General features: G+C 44.0%; 1 protein-coding gene across 3 annotated transcripts; it reads left to right on the top strand.

Moving 5' to 3' along the window:
* The first annotated feature begins 5996 nt into the window (after positions 1-5996).
* On the top strand, positions 5997-18235 carry TOB2 (transducer of ERBB2, 2). 3 transcript variants are annotated; one of them, XM_084809970.1, is made up of 2 exons: positions 5997-6262; positions 13761-18235. In XM_084809970.1, the coding sequence occupies exon 2, from the start codon at positions 13847-13849 to the stop codon at positions 14870-14872; it is 1026 nt and encodes a 341-aa protein (XP_084666096.1). In that variant the 5' UTR covers positions 5997-6262; positions 13761-13846; the 3' UTR covers positions 14873-18235. The 3 variants fall into 3 exon arrangements, with proteins under 3 accessions (XP_084666096.1, XP_084666097.1, XP_084666098.1); XM_084809971.1 differs by lacking the exon at positions 5997-6262 and adding an exon at positions 7693-7993; XM_084809972.1 differs by lacking the exon at positions 5997-6262 and adding an exon at positions 8384-8514.
* Positions 18236-18593: the final 358 nt, after the last annotated feature.

Below are 18593 nucleotides of genomic sequence, written 5' to 3'. Positions count from 1 at the left end.
TCTCATTCATTTCAGCAGGACTTGTACAGGAGATATTTTGTGTACTCTCGGGTGTTGTCAATATATAGCCTTTTAGCTAGCCCTGCTGAAAAGACATTGCTACGCCATGGTCTCGTCCAGGGTGTCCCATTAGATGCACAGTTGGCTGAGTTCTACACAAAGAAAACTCATGCAATATTTTGCCTAGATCAAGAAAGGAGTCACAACTACTAAGTTGGGACTGGATCATGTGAGGAGACAAGGAAGAGCCCATAATAACCCATTACTAATTACTTGAATCATTAAATCACGTGCCTGATCATCTTTCTGAATCTTACATATAACCATCTTGTGGTCAAGAGGTTGTCTTGAACGTGGATGATTTTCCCCTCATACGTTTCTCAAAATTTGCCCTATTATTGTGCCATTGAAGCAATTGTCTAACCAGTCAAAGCTTCCCAAGTGGGACAGAATTTGCTTGGGAGGTGGACTTCATGTGGGACAGAACGGCTGTGAAAAATAGGGTTGTTCCTGAGGTTGCCAGCACTGTAAATCAATTTAAGGAGGTGGACATAAAGCCCTCCAATGCACCAAATGGAGTAGAATCATTTCCTTATCCAATCAAGATACATGGGATGGGGGTGTGGAGGGAACAGCTTGTGCATCCCTCCCAACAGTCCATTCCACTATAGAAGGCCCCCCTTCCACACAAAGAACTGGAGGCCTAAGTTGAAAGATCATTTGGGATGAATAAGTCTGCCTCTGTTGTGTTTTGCACCTTCATGGTGATTTAGTAAGCACTTCTTGGCACACTGTTTATTCATTTGAAAGGCAGGAAAGAACTAATTTCCTTGGGCTTTAGGTGTCAGGTGATATGAAGGTAAAGAATGCTGGGAGATGACTGAGTGTTAATTACACCCAATTATAGACTGACTGGTCTTTCCTGGTATTAAAACCTCATAGCAAAGCTAGTATGGTGGAAGGGTGTGCTTTTTTTCTTTCTCCTATGCCTCGTTGATTTAGTAGATGTCATCTGATGTAGTATTAACTAAATGTTCAGGAGTACATGACCTCATATGTGCCTTCTGTTTTACATGTGTTTTTTGTCTTGGAATAATTAAGAGAGAAATAGCTGCATTTCTACTGTATGTTATTAGTAATCCATATTAAGATAGAGTCTGGACATAAACATGTACGCTTATGAGTAAGTCCTATTGTTTCATCCTATTTAGAACAGGAACTAAAAAGGATCTACAATTCCAGTGCCAGGTATACTGAATTTGCACTGGTTAGTCAAACAAGGAAATACTGGAATTGTTAATTTTATGTCAGAATTGTCTTAAAATTGCTGAAAATATTTCCTATTCAGATTTGTCTTTGTAATTCTCCCTGTCAAGATCCAAACTATAGATAGGAATGAAGAAGAGATGTTGGGGCTATTATAGGTGCAGGAGTTGCTGTGAGTAGGCATACAGGGCCTGTTTCCTGAATGTAAGTGCCCTGAATGTCGGCCAGCCTCCAAGTGTGTAAATGTTCCCTTTTTTCTGTGGGGGGAGGGTTGAGAGCAGAGACAGCAGGGAACTAGTGGAGTGCCTGGGGGCCAGTCAAGCTGTTCAGGCAAAAGCAGCTGTTGGCTGGGGGAGATCCTGTGGAAAGGGAGTAGCTTCTTCTCTCCCAGGTCTCATGACTTCCCATAGTGCAAAGTCCCCCCCCCCTTTGCATCTTTATGACCAATTTCTCAGCCCTGCTCCAAATCTTGCATCCTAATTCTCCCCCCTCCACTACTCACTATTTTTCTGCCCCAAAGATGTTGTGAAGGCCTTGACCTTGATGGGTTTTTTAAAAGCTTACACACATTTGTGGAGGGGAGAGGTGTGTCAAAGGCTTTAGCCAGGATAATGGAACCTCTGTTTTCAAAAGCCATGTACCTCTGTACCAATTACTGGGAGACAAACATTGTAGGAGGTCTGTTGCCTTCATGCCCTTCTTGTTATACATTCTGTATTTATAGCTCTTTTCACACCTTTTCCCCAGGCGTTCTCCTTACCCTATTATCCTATGACTATTACTTTTCCCATTTCACAGAGAGTGCATGTATTTTTGTGTGTGTAAAATACACACACAATTCTTTTCTCCTGTGTCCCACCCCAGAAAGTTACAGGCCTCCTGGACCTTTAATAGTTGTGTGGAAGAGGGAATAATGGAATGCACAGTTTTTCTCATTCCCCATCATGTTGAGCAGCATTTGAAGCAATTTCCTTTTGTACACTGCTGTTAGAAGTAGAAGAGCCCTCTTTTCCTTGCCATCATGTTTTATGCTGTGCTTTGTGGTTTTAATTTTTGTGAACTGCCCACAGAGCTTTGGCTATTGGGCGGTATAGAAATGAAATAAATGAAATAAAAATAGTCCCCCTTCCTGATTATTGCCCCTTTCTTCACTACCTGTCTCCTAGTGCTGCCAGTTAGTCTCCTCCAATTCTCTATCCATCTCCTTGCTCATTCCTCCAAATATTCTCTCCTGGAAACATGTGCAAAAATGGGACCTTTACTTACAATGTCCTTTGCATTTGAAGTGATCTGGAGTGCTCTGGGGATGCGGCACAAATTAATTGAACAATATGGGGTGCTTTGGATGGGTAATTGACTTGCCTTCTGTGAAATTTAAATTTTAGTAATTATTTCTAAATTTTCATCTTTAGCTATAAACTAGCACCTGTTTTTGAAGTTTTCCCCTAACAGTCGGGCAGTATTCCATGCCACTGAGCATATTTGAAATAAGTAGGACTTCCAAGTAAGCACAGTTAGGATTCAGCTTGTAATGTGACTGGAAAAATTGTTATGTTTTTGTACATCTCAAGCGCTTTCAGTAGAGCGATGATGGATAACAGGTTTGATCATAACAAGAATGCTGTAGAAAATCCGGTTTTAGGCCTATGTTGAAGAGACTGGCTTTGTGATAAGAAGCAGATGGAGCATCTCACATTCTTGAAGTACTTATTGCATATTTGTCTTTATATGAGACAAGAGGGGAATAGTCCAGGAAGACAGTACAACATAAAGATTATTCTACCACAGAAGACCTCAAGCTATTCAGAGCAGCCTGAACTGGTCCTATTTTCTTCTGGCTGTGCCATCCTAACAGGTAAGAAATCAACACAGCTTGACCTCCCTGCTTGTGTGAATGTATGCATTTCCCACCCCCAACCCATGAAATGCTCTATCTATAGAGACCAGGGGTGGGGGATATCGAAACAGCACATCTGTCCACAAGGACAGATAAAATACAACTTATCACTTATTTTGAACAACACACGTTCATTATTCTGCCTTAGTAGTGTTTTTAATGTTCATTTGGCAACTTTAGGCCTAGGAAATCTTTTAATAAAAACTACACTTCCCATCAACCTTCTTCTTGCAGTTCCAATTCCACACACACACACACACACACACACACACACGCACGCCCCTTTAGGTTACTGGTTAATGCAACAGACCAATCTGCAGAACCTCCTGACGTCTGCAGCCAATGGGAAGGCTGTTGCTAACATAGTGCTGTTATTTTTAGAACAGCCCACACTTCTACACCTTGCAGGTTGTTCTGCTTATCTCAGTGCTTGCGTCTGAAACGACGTTGACGAAGGCAATGCACAGGCGTACTGATGAAAAAGTAGTCCCTAAATCGTGCGGAGTAACCATTGCATCCCAGAGTGGGGAAACGTTCTCCATGAATACGTACAATGCCATCTGACATCCGTGCCTGGTGGGGCTTTGTTTAGGGGATGTGAGCTGATTTGCATACCCTCCAGCATTTGAGGGATGAAAATAAACAAGCGAAATATGTGCGCTTGTGTTACGGCTGTGGTTCGCGTCCTTTAAGTAAGGGGACAAGCGAGCAGACCTGATGGCGCACTCGCGCGCGCGCGCGCACACATACTCTACTCGGTTCGCAACAAAAGCGTCAGATCAAATACAAACTAGGAAAGTTACGGAGCCAAAGTAAAGGAGTCTTAACACACCGCTCACTTCAAACTAGATCCATCGCTCGATCCTAATAGTTTGCTTTAACTATCGGCATCCCTCTCAGCTAAACTGGGGGGAGAGGGGATGCGATATTTGGGAACAGGTCACAGATACGCCCGACGTAAGCCTCGGCCCAAGGCCTGTTTCCAGTGCAAGCAACGACCCGAGCCCTGGATCGTGCGAAGCAAAAGAGTGTGTCCCAGAGGCTGCGCGGTGCGCCTTTCGGTCGCGCTCAGGTGCCCTCCCCATCGAGGCTGGGTTGGGGGTGTTCAAACCCACTTAATGCTTCTCAAGTGTGCTCCTTCTTCAGAAAGTTCATACCCTCATAAAGTAGATAGACTTTATGGTGCCACAGGACTCCCAAGTGGCAGCCTATGGTTTCTAGGCAACCCCGAGTCCCGGCCCTTCTTTTTAAAAGAAATTAACAGCTGCCATTTTTGAAGAAGAGTTTGTGGTCTGCGCTCCCATTTCCTGACATGACAAGGCAAGTTTAGCAAGGTTTTTAGACTAGGATTGGCTCAGTACAGGGTTACAAGAATAGCCAAGTACGCTTTTTGCCATCTTCCCTCCCTACCACCGTGTCCAGCCAGGATTTAGTTACTCTGTTCTGAAAAGCATCCTCAGAAACACTGGAATAGGGTTCTCTGATGGAGGCTTTGGACATGAGGAAATTGAAGAGGAACCCTGGGAGACCCTGGAAAAAGTGGTTTGAAACTCTTCTCTCGTTCTCCTCAGGGTGGTCCATGGAATTTAAACCCCCTCCCTTTCTTATGTATTGAAACACTACATGGAAAAAGGGTGAGTGAAGGCTGTATGGTATACCTTTTGGTTTGTAGGAACAACAAACCCACCACAACAGAGGCAGGATCTTAGTTTTTGTGTCTATACATACCTGTCAAAATAATACATGTTTAAACGGCAAGTAACTTTTGCCTGGGGAGGTAAATTTAATATAAATACTTATTGAATCCAAATGAGTAGATGAGGACCACAACATTGACTGTAATCCCCAATTCACGGGGCGGGGGGGGGGGATTAATTCACCTGGCTCTGTCCTCAATCCTTGTTTTACCGGTTTAAAAATAATCACTACAATGCTAATACGTATTATAGAAATGGGAGGAGAAACACCCTTTTAATTTAGTGGACTAAAATTATAGGTAAATTATATTAAGGACTAACCTGTATTACGTGGTTTTGAATGAGCCCTTAAACTAGAATGCAGTTGCAAATAGTCCTATTCCAGAGTAAAGAGCATTACAACTAAATCCATCCAGAATATGTTTAGGGGCAGAGGTGGTCATTTTATAACATGGTAAATTGCTGCTGTTCTTATCTTTGTGGTATGCCACTGCTTAACCACCTAAGTACATCACAAGCTTTACATATGATCGAATGTTCCCACCCTCTCAATGCATCCTGAACAATGAGGGGGAGGAGGGATATATCAATGTTCATTAGTGATCGTTAGAATGGAACCAAGAGTTAGTAGCTATTCGAGATTAACTAGCCTAGATTACAAATGGGGGGAGGCTGTCTTCATCATAAAACTTGAAATCTCTTGCAGCCGATCCTTTGCATGTTTACTCGGAAGTAAGCGGCAGGGGGACTCTAACCTGCATCTAATGATATTAAGTTCTCAGAAGGACTGCAGGGTTGGACACGCAAGTTTTGTTGCCCGTCAACGCGCAGGAAGTTAACAATTATAGACCACGAGAGTCACAATATGAAGAGGGATAATTCATTAAAACGTCAAAAAAAATCACAGCAGCATATGTCGAGCTTTTGAGTGACGGCTCTTCCAAGCATCTGTAATAACAACGCGAAGCACCCGGCACAGCACGGGTTAATTTAAAGCTGGCGTTTGGGGAAGTAGTTCCGGCTTTCCCTCCCCCTCCTCCCCTTCCTTGTCCTTTGCAAGACGCGTCACCCTGGGTGTGGAAGAGGATATCCTTGCGCAGGGTTGCTAAGGGTGAAAGTTTTCATTTACTTTGCTCACTTTGGGCCAGGGAGAGGGTGGCTCTAGGTTCCCTGTATAGGGAGGGAAGGAAGGAAGAAGGGGGCGCCCCAGTCAACATCCCCTCACCCCACTTCTGATTTGGCCTATAGAAGGGGGAGAAGTTATCTAAACAGCATCCACTTAATTAAAAAAAATTGAACGCCCACCACCACATCAGCACTTTGTGAAAAAGAAACTCCCAAGAAACACCCTGGAAAGAAAAAGAAGCCACCAAACCATCTCACCTGGTGCTGAAAAAAAGAAGTAAGTGATGGCTAGAACTGAGGGGTAGGGTAAAGAAAGAGGAGCCATTTCCATCGCCACAGTTTAGATTTCGTGGGGGTATTAGAAACCTTTTGACCGAGGATTTCTTTCCCTCGCCCGTTCATTTTGTTCAGGTTTTCCTTTCCTTCGTATTTAATCGCAGTATGTTATACTCCTTTCAGAAGCCGTCCATCTTCCAACTCTGATTCTGAGAAGTCATTCCTGTGTTCGTTCTTCCATTCCCCCCTCGCCTCCCAATGAGAGAATATTTGGCTCCTACTCAAATTATGGATTGATCTGCCCTGGTCCTTTAAAAGAATTCCCGCTGCTCTTATCCTTCCTGCGTCTCTTAAAGACGCTCTTCCCTAGACGTAATTGTTGGTGTCTTTAATTTTAGGGGGGACGAAGGTTGAAAGTCATTAGGTTTGAACGGCGGAAAAATGTCTCCAGTTCACCATTTTGTTTTTGCTCATTTCGCTGGAGTCGTGAGTGGACTTTCTAAAAAAAACCCAGACAATTCGCTAAAAAATTGAGGTCTGTGGTTATTCATCGTGCAATAAATTTTTCTCGGGTTTTCCTCCCCCAGGGTTGTCTTGGTCAGGGGAGAAAACACTGGGGGCGAATCTAGCTGCTTTGTTTTTCTTTATGGATGTAACTGTGGTAAAAGCCAGGTGAAGAGGGGAAAGGCTGGAGCGAAGGGGGTACAGTGGGAAATTTTCGGGGGTGGGGAAACAAGGAAGATCATTTGTTTTGTTCTCTTTAGCTTAATTCGGATCAGTACTCAACCGCGGCTTTGTCAGAAAAGATGGTTCCATCCCTTTTTATGCTAGAACTTTCTTCCCCCCTCTTCGGCATGGAGACCTGAGGGTTTCATGTATCACAAACGCAGACAAAAAAAAAACAAAAACCAAAATAGTGCGGGGCGAGAGAAATTACAGCCCCCCTCCCCCTTTAAGTGGGATGAACTTGTTCTCTCCTCCCAGTGATTTAACAATGGGGCGGGCGGGCGAGGAGGCTCCGTTAAATAAAATAGCTTTCATCCTTTCTGTAGCGCCGTTCGGTGTCAGAAATGCGTTTTGTGGTTTTCATCTCATTCATCCTAGCAGCCACCCTATGAGGTAAATTAGGCCCAGGGACCCTTCTGTGGGCCGTAAGGATATGGGCCTGGGATTGTGGGCCCAAACTCAACGCTTCATAGTTGCACTGCCTTCAAATTAAGATTATTTTTGGAGTGTGTTCCCCCCCCGCCCTTGAAAAGGGATAGCGATGATGGGGGGGGAGCATGTTTTCCAGGCCGGGGGGGGGGGCGGTCAGTTACCTTGACCGGCTGTTAAGAAAGCTTGGGCAGCCGGCTTCAGGGAAGACCTAGAATTGCCCTGGGTTTCTTCCAGGCGGAATCTAAAGGTAAAGGTCAGCTCCAAATAACCTTCACTCGGACATAGTATCTGCTATGATCCTTCTCTGCTTCCGCCCATCCTTTTAGGGCCAGCTGTGAGACTCCATTTACGGACGGGGGGGGGGGGCGTTTCTTTCATCGGCGCAATGGAAGCATCAGTGGGGGGAGCGGGGGAGGTTAGACGGGTTCTGCTTGTAGTGGGAAAGGGCAGTGGCTTTTCCTGCCGCGGGCGTGAGGAGCATCCCGAGGCCTTGTGTCCTGACTGTCAATATGAAGGCCGCAATCCTACACACGCTCCCTCAGAAGCAATTGACCACCCTCGGACTGACTTTCGGGTAAACATGTTGAAGGATTGGACTGTGCCGGTTGCCTTTGTCTCTCTTCTTTTTCGTGGGCCTAATAGCAAAGGGGGGGGGAGATTAGGTGTGTGGGAGAGGGGGCGGCGGTCTACTTCCAAGGTAGAAAGCAGGAGATGTGGTTTGTAAATGTAATAATAAACCATGATGGAATTTTCCTCAGCTTAATCCCTTTCTCGCACGGTAAGCCTCTCCACGGAGGGGAGAAACAGAGCGAGAAATGAGTTATTTTCGATATAATCCCACAATGCAAAATGGCACGGGGGTGCGTTGAGCAATAGAGCGCAGAGAGCGCGTGCGCCGTGGAAAATTTCGTACTGTGCTCCACTGAGCAGGCGCTCGTTGCCTGGGCCAGCTTTGGCGCAAAGCATATTGAGAAGGGTAGTTAAAAGGCAAAGTAGGTCACTCGCCCAGGCGCTGTCTGTTGTAAAAGAAACAGGGTTCGCTACGTGGTATGACTCCCCGGACGCTCGGCGTGGTGGGGCGGAACCTGAGGAAATGTTTGTAGAGATTTACTTGACAGGGTCATTAGGGATCCTTCACCTGCGACCCTTGGCGGTGGCGCCGATTAGGCTGGGGGGAAAGGGGGCGGGCAAACCGCGAGAGGGTTATGGGGAGAGCAGGCCCCTTCAGAGAAGATAATATCACCCTGGCCTGGGAAGGAGGTGCCTTGTGCAAATAACGCCCACAGACGCAAGTGGTTTTGGCAGAAGGGGGACTGGATTGTGCAATCCTGGTCCGAGAACGCGTCTCCCTCGGGCTCGCCCCGCCTCTCCCCTCCCCTCTCCTCACGTACAGTGGCTGCACCTTCGCTTTCTATTATATCTGGGTTTAAAGCAGATATTCAGATTATCCCCTGAAAATCGAGGATTGGTGAGGTGGGGTGAGCTGACCCTGAAGCTGCTGTTTTGCTTGGGTGTGGCCTGCAAGCGAATATAGTAGTGTTCTGAGATTCAGACATATTTCTACAAAGTAATTGATGTAGCTTTAGGATGGCTGGCATCACAGAGACCCCCCCCCCCGATAATTGCTATCTTTTTAAATGGGCATTTGTTTTAGAAATAGTCTGTCTAGAAACTTGGCTAATAAGGTCACTGTTTAATTCTATCTCTTCCGATATTATAAAAATATTTAAAGTACTTACTCAGTATGACCAGATTGCTGTAGAATCTTGACATATAAAAACCATATAGCTTGAAAATACTATGTTTTTGAGACATTATGTATTAGGGACAGGGATTGTTCTTATGCTGAATCATAGGCTGTTTTCATGGAGCTTCTTATTTCATTTTGTGTCTTGTGGTTGTAATTGTCACATGCAGAGTAAATTGCTACTTACTTCTGACACGTTCACAGGCTGACTTGAGGTAACTTGGACCTTCTGTTAAGGAAGTTCTGCAGAGAAAACCAGGGAGTCAATTCCGACTGTTATGCTTTGCCACCTGCAGTTGCCCCCTGTGTGGGTTGCCATGTTTACCGTCTAGGGATTAAGGGATCCTGATTAATATAAACTTAATTTTGCTGAAAGAAAGCAATAGCACTATTTTCCACATATACTACTTTCAAATGTGTGGAAGTTTTTCTCAAAGACTAAAAATTGTGCTAATCATGTGGGATCAGCTGGTATTTGAGTAATTTTTTGTATTGATGTAGATTTTTTTTACTAACCTTTAGAGAGTTAAATACCTGTTTTTTGGCATTTATCTTTTTAGTCTGATGAAAAACATGAAGACTGTTCTAGGAATAGTAAATATTAATTCTGTTTCTCTGAAAGGGGAACAGAAGGACATATGAGCTGACCTGAATGACTGTATTTCTGTTCTCTAAATGCAGATGGTCTCAAAGACTGTTAGGAAATACCTCTCATAAACATCTCAGTATAGTTTTAATTGAAGGAGCATCTCTAAATCATGACTTTTATGTCCAAAGTTTGCAATCCTATGTACACTTACTTGGATGTAAGGCCTTTTGAACTTGGTGGGACTTAATCCTGTGCATAATTATTCAGAGGTGAGCCTCAAGTTGATCAGTGTCCTGTCCAAGAGAACTGGAGAGTACATAAGCAGAAACATTTTTTATTTCCTGAAAAACAAATTTGTCTACCAGTCTTTGCTGCCCTGTAGGGAGAGTTTAGTTTTATGTTGCCAATCCTGAAGTAAGGCATCTGGTTTCTAAATCATAGCACTCACATAGGAGTCTTGTGGCCTAAAAACACAAAATCTCTTATCTTAGTCATCTGTTACCCTTCCAAGCTTGCTAGGCCCTCAGCACAGCAGGCTAAAACTTTTGTCGTAGATGTAGAAGTAAGCCTTTATACTGAGGTTGTGTGTGGGCTGATCTTGCCACATGAGTTCTCAGCCTAGGGTATGCTTTAGGGGTGGTTTATTAGCCAGAAATCCATTGGAAGGTTACATCTTAAGAAGTTGGCAGTTTCCTATACATTAGCCTGAGAATGGTCTAATTCTAGTTAATATTTCAGAAACGTGACTTGCTCAAATTTCTCCTGTGGCAATATCCATTTTTATTTTAACAGGTATATTCAAATAGCTGTGATAAAAATTTCTCATGGTTTAGTAACTCCTGAAATACAACCTCCAAGGTCTTGGGCTGCTTTGTCAGCAGTTACTACATGGTCATCTGCATATTCAGAGTGAATTATTCGGAGAACTCCTATGTTACTTGTACCAGCTGATGACACATGAGGCATAGAATCTGTGAAGCCCTGTGGACATGTCCCCATCTATATTTTCATGCAGAGTTCTGTTTTTATTTTATAATACTTTAGTTTAACATAAAGGTCCTGCTGGATTGGGCCAAAGGCCCATCTTGTCCACCAACCTATTTCCATAGTGGCCAACCAGATGGCTGTGGGAAATCCATAAGCAGGTCACGAGGGCAACAGCTCTCTCCCACTGCTCTTCTCCAGCAACTGGTATTCAGAGGTATGTTGTCCCTGCTTCTGGAAGTAGCACATAGCCGTCATGACTAGTAGGCTATGATAGCCTTATCCTCCATGAATTTGTCTAAGCCATAATTCAACTGTGCAATTTGCTACCACAAAATATGATGATAGCCATCAACTGATTATGTCATCTGCTATTTGTTTCTTCTTTGCAAATTAGTCTGATTCAAAGTATTGGTATGCTAGTGCAGTTTCAAACATGGTAGGCAGATAAGCTGGCACAAATGTTCAGGAATAGGGTGTCAGGCTGGAACTAACCTGGTAGCTTCTCTTCTTGCTCCTCATGCTGTAATTAGTGGTTTTGTAGTTCCCAGTTCTTCAGAGGAAACAGCTTTCTTAGCTCCAAATACCACACCAAAAGAAGCAGTCTGACATAAGCCCCACATTTCTGGAATGCATCCTGTAACCTTGCCCAGTAGGCACCTCTGAATATTTTGTTTTTGTCTTGTAGAGGATCCTAAGGAAGCAGAGAGTTAGTCTGCTTCTAACTAAGCTGCCATTAAAAACTGGATGTGCTACATCTTGGCTGAATGGAGATGATAATACATACAGCCTTCATTTTAAATAGGCTCCAAGCTCTCTTCTTAGTTTTCTGGTGCATTTAGGGGTTTATTTGATAGAATGAAACAATGTAGATTGGACATGCTATTGGCAAGTTAGCAGATGGTTTTTGGAATCTGATCCTCAATAGGGAGAGAAGTTTAGGCTTGGGAAACCAAAAGTTTGCCTTCCAGGCCACATAATACTTGCAAAGAGTACCATGGAGGCTCTGGGCCTTCATGAATGGACTCCTTGTTGATTGATTTTACTTGGAGTCAGTAGATACTGTTAATTCCTTGCCAGAGCTATTTTCTCTTCTTTGGAAACTGTCCTAAGAAGGAAGGCCGCTCTAAATCTTTGTTACCCATTTACCATTTGGATGTCAAGGATGGATGGTGTTACAACAGTGGAGTGAATCACCGCTTGCAAGACTTAATAAGTGTGCATCAATAGTGGGTAGTGCTGTCACTGTGAAAATATGATAAACTGGGCAGTTGTAGCAAACTTGCGTATTTGTTGTTTGCATGAGTACAGAAGACTAGTCCATGGCTAGTCTTGTATTACTAATGAAAATGAGAGGACATTTCCATCATGTTGGTGAGAAAATAAAACTTCAGAATAAGAAACAGGGCCAAAATGAAACAAAATGAAATTCAACAGATAACAAATGCAAAGTTCTTCATTTAGGCCAAAAAAATTCACAGGTATAAGATGGGGGGATACCTGGCTTAGCAGCAGTACGTGAGTCAGCAGTGTGATGTGCCTGTAAAAAAGGCTAATGCAGTTTTAGGCTGCATTAATAGAATTGTAGTTTCCAAGTCATGGGAAGTAATAGCTCCACTTTATTCTGTGCTAGTCAGACCTCACGTGGAGTACTTGTGTCCGTTTCTGGGCACCACACTTTAAGAATGTTGTAGGCAAATTGGCATGGTTTCAGAGGATGGCAACTAAGTTGGTCAGCAGTACAGAAAACAAGGCTTATGAGGAAAGGTTGAAGGAACAAGGTATGTGTAGCCTGGAGAAGTCTGAGGGGGGACATGATAACGCTCTTCAAATACCTGAAGGGCTGTCACATAGAAGAGAGCAAGACTTGTCTGCTACTCCAGAGGACAGGACTAGATCTAATGGGCTTATGTTACAGGAGGGCACATAGAAGTTGAATATTAGGAGAAACTTCTTGATGGTAAGACCGAGCTTGATAATGGAATCAATTACATAGAGCAGCCTTCCCCAATCTAGTGCCCTTCAGATGTTTTGGATTAGCATTCCTGACCATTGTTCATGCTGGCTGGAGCTGATGGGAGTTGTAGTCCAAATCATCTGGAGGGCACCAGGTTGGGGAAGGTTGGCCTACAGGAGTTGTGGGTTCTTCTTGGCTGTTGGTCTTCAAGCACAGGTTAGACTGGCATCTGTTGGGGATGCTTTAGCTCTACATTGGGAAGGAGCTTGGACTGGATAGTTTGCAAGGCTCCCTCCAACTCTGATTCTGTCGTATTTGTTGGCAAAGAACAAATATCCAGTGAACAATAATGTACATATTGTGCCACGCTAAAAATGCATTTACCTATCAAAAGTTAAGTATTTTTTATTATAATCGGCAAGATTTGTTCTTTCACAACTACACCATGAACAGTCTTTAACACAGCCAGATATGGCACTGAATTTTTAGGAATCCATTTTCTGGCACATTAGGAAGTGTGACTGACCTGAACCTTTTCAGCAGCTTAGTTTTGAAGCCAACCCGATAGACTGTGGGTGAGCAACTTGTAGGCCAAAACATTTGGATGGCCACAAGTCTCATCAGACCTAGCCAGCATACCCAGTGATGAGGAATCATGGGAGTTGTAGGCCAAAAACATCTGGAGGGCCACAGTTGCCCACTCCAGGGCAATAGACCAAATAGGCCCAGTGCCACCACTTGTAAGGAGAAAAGCTCTTCTTGCTTTATGGGTTTTAAGCCCATTGAAAATATTTTTGTCCAAAACCAAGCAGTCTACAAACTTGTGTTTAAAAATAAATGTAGGGATGATTCAGTATCTTAACAGCTCGTTGGACCCACTTGACAACCTGGCATTGTCCACCATAACAAACTCTCTTAAGTTACATACCATTAAGTAAATTGCATTAGTCTAACTACTGTACTGGCTAATGTCTGTATCATCTTAAAACATAACTGTTATGCTGCAACAGTATTAAAGGTACCATGCTTACTCCTTGTCTTTCGTTCTCTCTTGTCTTTTCCAGGATTGTTTGGAGCCAAAATCTGTCTATGTTTGTGTCCTTTGTCTGTTTTTAATATACTGCCCTAACTTGCTTGCTGTGAAGGGAGTATGCATCTGGAGATCAAAGTTGCTCTGAACTTCATCATCTCGTATCTGTACAACAAGCTTCCGCGGAGGCGGGCCGACCTGTTTGGTGAAGAGCTAGAGCGGCTGCTGAAGAAGAAATACGAAGGCCATTGGTACCCAGAAAAGCCTTTGAAGGGGTCTGGCTACCGCTGTGTTCATATCGGGGAGACTGTGGATCCTGTAGTGGAGATGGCAGCCAAGAGGAGTGGACTGGCTGTAGAGGACGTGCGAGCCAATGTTCCTGAAGAACTGAGTGTCTGGATTGACCCATTTGAGGTGTCCTACCAGATTGGTGAGAAAGGGTCAGTCAAGGTCTTGTATCTAGATGATAGTGAGGGCTGCAGTGCAGCTGAGTTAGACAAAGAGATTAAGAGCAGCTTCAACCCTGATGCTCAGGTGTTTGTCCCCATCGGAAGCCAGGACAATTCCTTGTCCAATTCTCCATCCCCATCTTTTGGCCAGTCACCCAGCCCTACGTTCATCCCCCGCTCCGCCCAGCCCATTACCTTCACCACTGCCACTTTTGCTGCCACAAAGTTTGGCTCAACTAAGATGAAGAAAGGTGGAGGAGCTGGAGCAAGCACCAGTGGCACAAGCGTTCCACAGCCGCAGCAACGTCTGGCCCGGTCACCCACCAATGGCTTGCTGAAGCACAAAGGCCTCTCCCTGTCTATGCATTCTCTGAACTTCATTGGGAGCAGTCCGGCCTCTCAATCTCAGCTCTCCCCCAATGCCAAGGAGTTTGTTTACAACGGTGGATCACCAGGAGCCAGCAGCCTCTTCTTTGATGGTGTCGCCACTGAAAACCAGGCAGGTGGCATCCCTCCAGCATCCCAGTTCAATGCCAGCGGTGGTGGCAACAGTAGCTTTGATATGGCTCAGGTCTTTGGTGGAAGCACCAACAGCCTCTTTCTGGAGAAGACACCCTTTGTGGAAGGACTCAGCTACAATCTGAATGCCATGCAGTATCCCAGCCAGTCGTTCCAGCCAGTTGTTTTGGCCAACTGACCGCCATGAGAGTATTCTGGGGGAAAAAACTTCCAAAAAAGAGAAAAAAAATTAGAAATATTTGAAATCTTATAAATATAGCTTCTTGGAAAGAGACAAACCCTGATTCGTTGTGTCATGCCAGGGAGCGCTGCTGAAGCACTGATTATTTTTTAAAACTTGTATCCTGTGCTCTTTCCTACCCATTGTTATACACTTAATGAGGGAGGTTATCCTTCTCAGCCTAGCAGTGGTGGGAACCAGAGTCACTTTATTATCTCCCATGCTGCTCTTTGGAACTGGTTCTCAAATATGTGTGCTGTGAGGATGGCCTTTTTCAGGGTGCTGTCATGGCCCTCAGGCCCAAGTGTCTGGATTTGTTTTTGCTTATTGGAGTGGCCTGGGGTGAGGAGTGGGAATGGATTTAGATGGCTTCTGGATGTGTGACATCTCAAGCATGTCCTAGAGGAGGCTTAGGGCTTGCTTCTCTATATGTGTTGAGCGGCTTGGATGATGAAATAAATGCATTCATTTCTTGTAGCTCTCCGATTTCGTATTCCTATTATTGAATGCGAATGGAACAAAGTTCTCAGCTTCTTTTTCGCCTGTGCTAACTGGTGATGGCAGGGTCTTGTATTGAAAATGTGACTTCTCTGAAAGTTCCTTTAGCTCCAGGAGAGTGCTAGAGGAATAGCACTGTAGCATCTGGGACAGTTTTTTGCTTCATGTTTACCATTACCAGTCCCTCCTCTGCTCTTTCAGCCCCCTTTAAGTCGTCTGGGGTAAAATGAACTCTTTGAGAGCTCAGACCCAATGTCAGTTGTTAATGCTATGATGTATAAATAGGAGTCTAGATGCAAACTCTTCTGACTTGTGAGCAACATTGATCCATGTACATTGCTCTCTTTCAAGAGTAGGAGTGAATGCTGGCTTTCTGGTGTTTTGTGCCTGAGCAGCCACCATTGATGTTCTTCTGGACCAATCACCTTTGTTTTTATGAGGCTCTCAGCTCTTCTGTTGACAACTAAGTATTTGGTTACTGGTTCTCCTAGAAAGGATGTTCTGCTGTCAAATACTATATAGCACTACTTTTTGGCAGGGAACAGGATGTGCAGACTGCTTTCTGGATGGATGGCTTGAGGGTTTGCACTTTGAATTTCATGTCTCTTAAGACTTTTGACCAAAAACCTTATGATTTTTCATTTGAAAGGAAGTAGGCATTCCTGTATGGAAGAGTGCCCCACATATGAGGTCCAGCACAGACATGTTCCCTCTTGAGACTCTGCATGGGGGAATGAGGTGGGCTTGTTGTAGAATTTCCAAGGGACTTACAGTGTGGCAAGGAGAAAGTGTTCTCTAATATGAATGTAGAGTCTCTCCTTATTGTTGCTAGTGAGCTAGGAATCCTGATGGTATTCCCTGAATCTCCCCTTCTCAGCAGGAGGGGACAGCCTGGAAGACAGGGACAGTAGTGGCCTTCAAGAGTTGAGTGTTTTGTAGAGGAATCTGAGAAAATCTGCCTTTGGCAGCAAACCTTTCCCTGTCTATGCCTTGTGAGATGATGAGTAAGTCCCAAAGTTTACCTAGCTATGGTGATAAGGGGTGAGCGATCTTCTAGGGAGTTATGTGAGCAGTGAAGATAGGCAGAGAGGAGGGCTGTGGATTGCATAGTCTGCCTAGGCTTACTCTCTCCAACATCCCCTTTATGCTCTTCTGCACAGCATCGTTTGGAGTGTGTAAAGTCTTGCTTCTGCAGCTTCTCTGGCAAAGTCATATTGAATAGATAAGCTACAATCTGCTCTTCTAGAGCTCTCCAGTGACTTGACAGGAGACTAATTTTCCACTACCCTCACTCCCAAAGCTAAACAGAGAATTCCCTGCAGGACTGTATATGAGCCTTAACTGCCATAAGCATCTGCCCTCCTGTGAAGGTATCGTTTGATGCACTAAATGTCATGGGTGTAGTTCATGGGGAATGTCTCCTGCACAGGCCACGTTGTGCAATTCATTGGGCATGTGCAGGAAATCTTCTCAGTGTGCCCCTACATTGAGCCCTTTTTGCCCCTCTCCCTTTTTTTGCTGGGCTGAGGAAAAGGACACTAAAAATTATCTCAGCACTCTGCCTGTTTTCTGCAATCCGCTCAGTGGATGAGGAGGGAAGGCATTGTCCAGCAGTAATGTGATGTGTGAAGTTTCATGGGGCTAGAAGTCCAAAACTTGAACAAGACACTTAGGACCTGCTCAGCAAAGGCATTGGTTGTTCGTCTTTCCCCCCTTAACATTACCACTGCCACCCACTTCCCCCTCTGGAGTGTACTGTAGACTGCCAAGCTATTACACTGGACTTGAACCATATCTCCCTCTGTAGGAGAGCTGCTGTCTTCTTATCCACCCAGCATAATCTTCTTTGATAACTTACTCCTGCAGCAGAAGCTGCCACAAGCCACTGCCTGGGTGGGTTTATGTACCCTTCTAAGGCTTTCGTATATTGAAGGGAGAGAGGAAATCTCACTAGCACCTGCAACGTGTGATGTCTGACACCGCTTTATTCTGCTAATTGCTTTGGAAAAGAAGTCTGCATGCACAAGGAGGAAAAGGGGAGGGACCAACCTCCGTTTCCTAAAGGAACACATACCGTGCTTCAGAAGCATTTCCAGTGCTGGCGACAATGAAACTCATGGCCTCTTTTTTGGTCTTGTCTCAAGAGTTAGACGTTCAGCTTCAATTTTATTTTTAAAACCTGCACTAATTTACCTGGTTTCTTAGGAAGAAAAAGAGATTTTTTTTAACTTTTATTTTTATGGGTTTGTGTTAATTTTTTTGTTGTCGTTTATATTGAATAATTTGCTACATTTGTAAAATGTAAGAGGTATATATAATATATGTATATTTCTAACGTAAAAAAAATTGAAAATTTTCTTTTCAAGATTTTTTCTTAGAGGAGAGAAAAAAATATTTTTTCAGGAAAATTTTAAAAAAGCAGCAGTGAAAGCTCCTTTCTCCCCTCGCCTCCCTCCTTCCTGACCCTTTTTGAAGAGTGAATCAGCAACGAGTGATCTTAGAGGATGGATGAACACAAAGAGGACAGAATTATGTATGTTTTTTAATGCAGAGGTCCACGCTGTTCTTGTTTGTTTTTTCGTTTTTCGTTTTTTTTTACAGGCAGGGGGCCATTGAGTAGGGATCCAGAGGGGGTTTCTTTTTTTCTTTTTTTCTCTAGCGAAGGAGGAATACAATCAGAGTTTTGTATTCAGAATGTTGTGCAATATTTTGGAACAGGACATTGGCATGTCTAGAGATTTAGTTAAAAACAACAAAGGTTGATCAAATCTGTACAGTTTCTATTGTTCCAGATTTTTTTAAGTTTGTATTAAAAGCATGATATATAATAGCCTCTTGTCCCTGTTGTTTGTGCAAGGGAATTACAGGTTTGTAAGGAGGGGGATAGACTTTCTTTTTGGATATGGGGTAAGTCATTCATCCAGATTATGGTATTGGTGTACAGCCAGAAGTGTGGGAAGTGTCTTGAAAAAAACCTTGGCTCTTTCTCTCAGACATCCCCTGTGGGGAGTGTGAGGCTGTGCAAATAGCACAGCCATGCTGGTCCTTGTTCACGACATAGACCATAGATGATTGAAGTGTGCCTGGACTGTGACAACTGGAAGTGTTGAAATCATGCATCTGATCTCCTGGAGTAGAGGTGTGATTAAAGATTCTTGAGCATCATATGTAAGTCAGAGAA

Source organism: Heloderma suspectum, chromosome 7 (assembly GCF_057233095.1).
Source record: "Heloderma suspectum isolate Gila_16-S chromosome 7, 16-S_ref, whole genome shotgun sequence".
In the NCBI taxonomy this organism is placed as follows: domain Eukaryota; kingdom Metazoa; phylum Chordata; class Lepidosauria; order Squamata; family Helodermatidae; genus Heloderma; species Heloderma suspectum.
The sequence above is the reverse complement of the archived record's forward strand: the minus strand, read 5'-3'. Positions and strand labels throughout refer to the sequence as shown.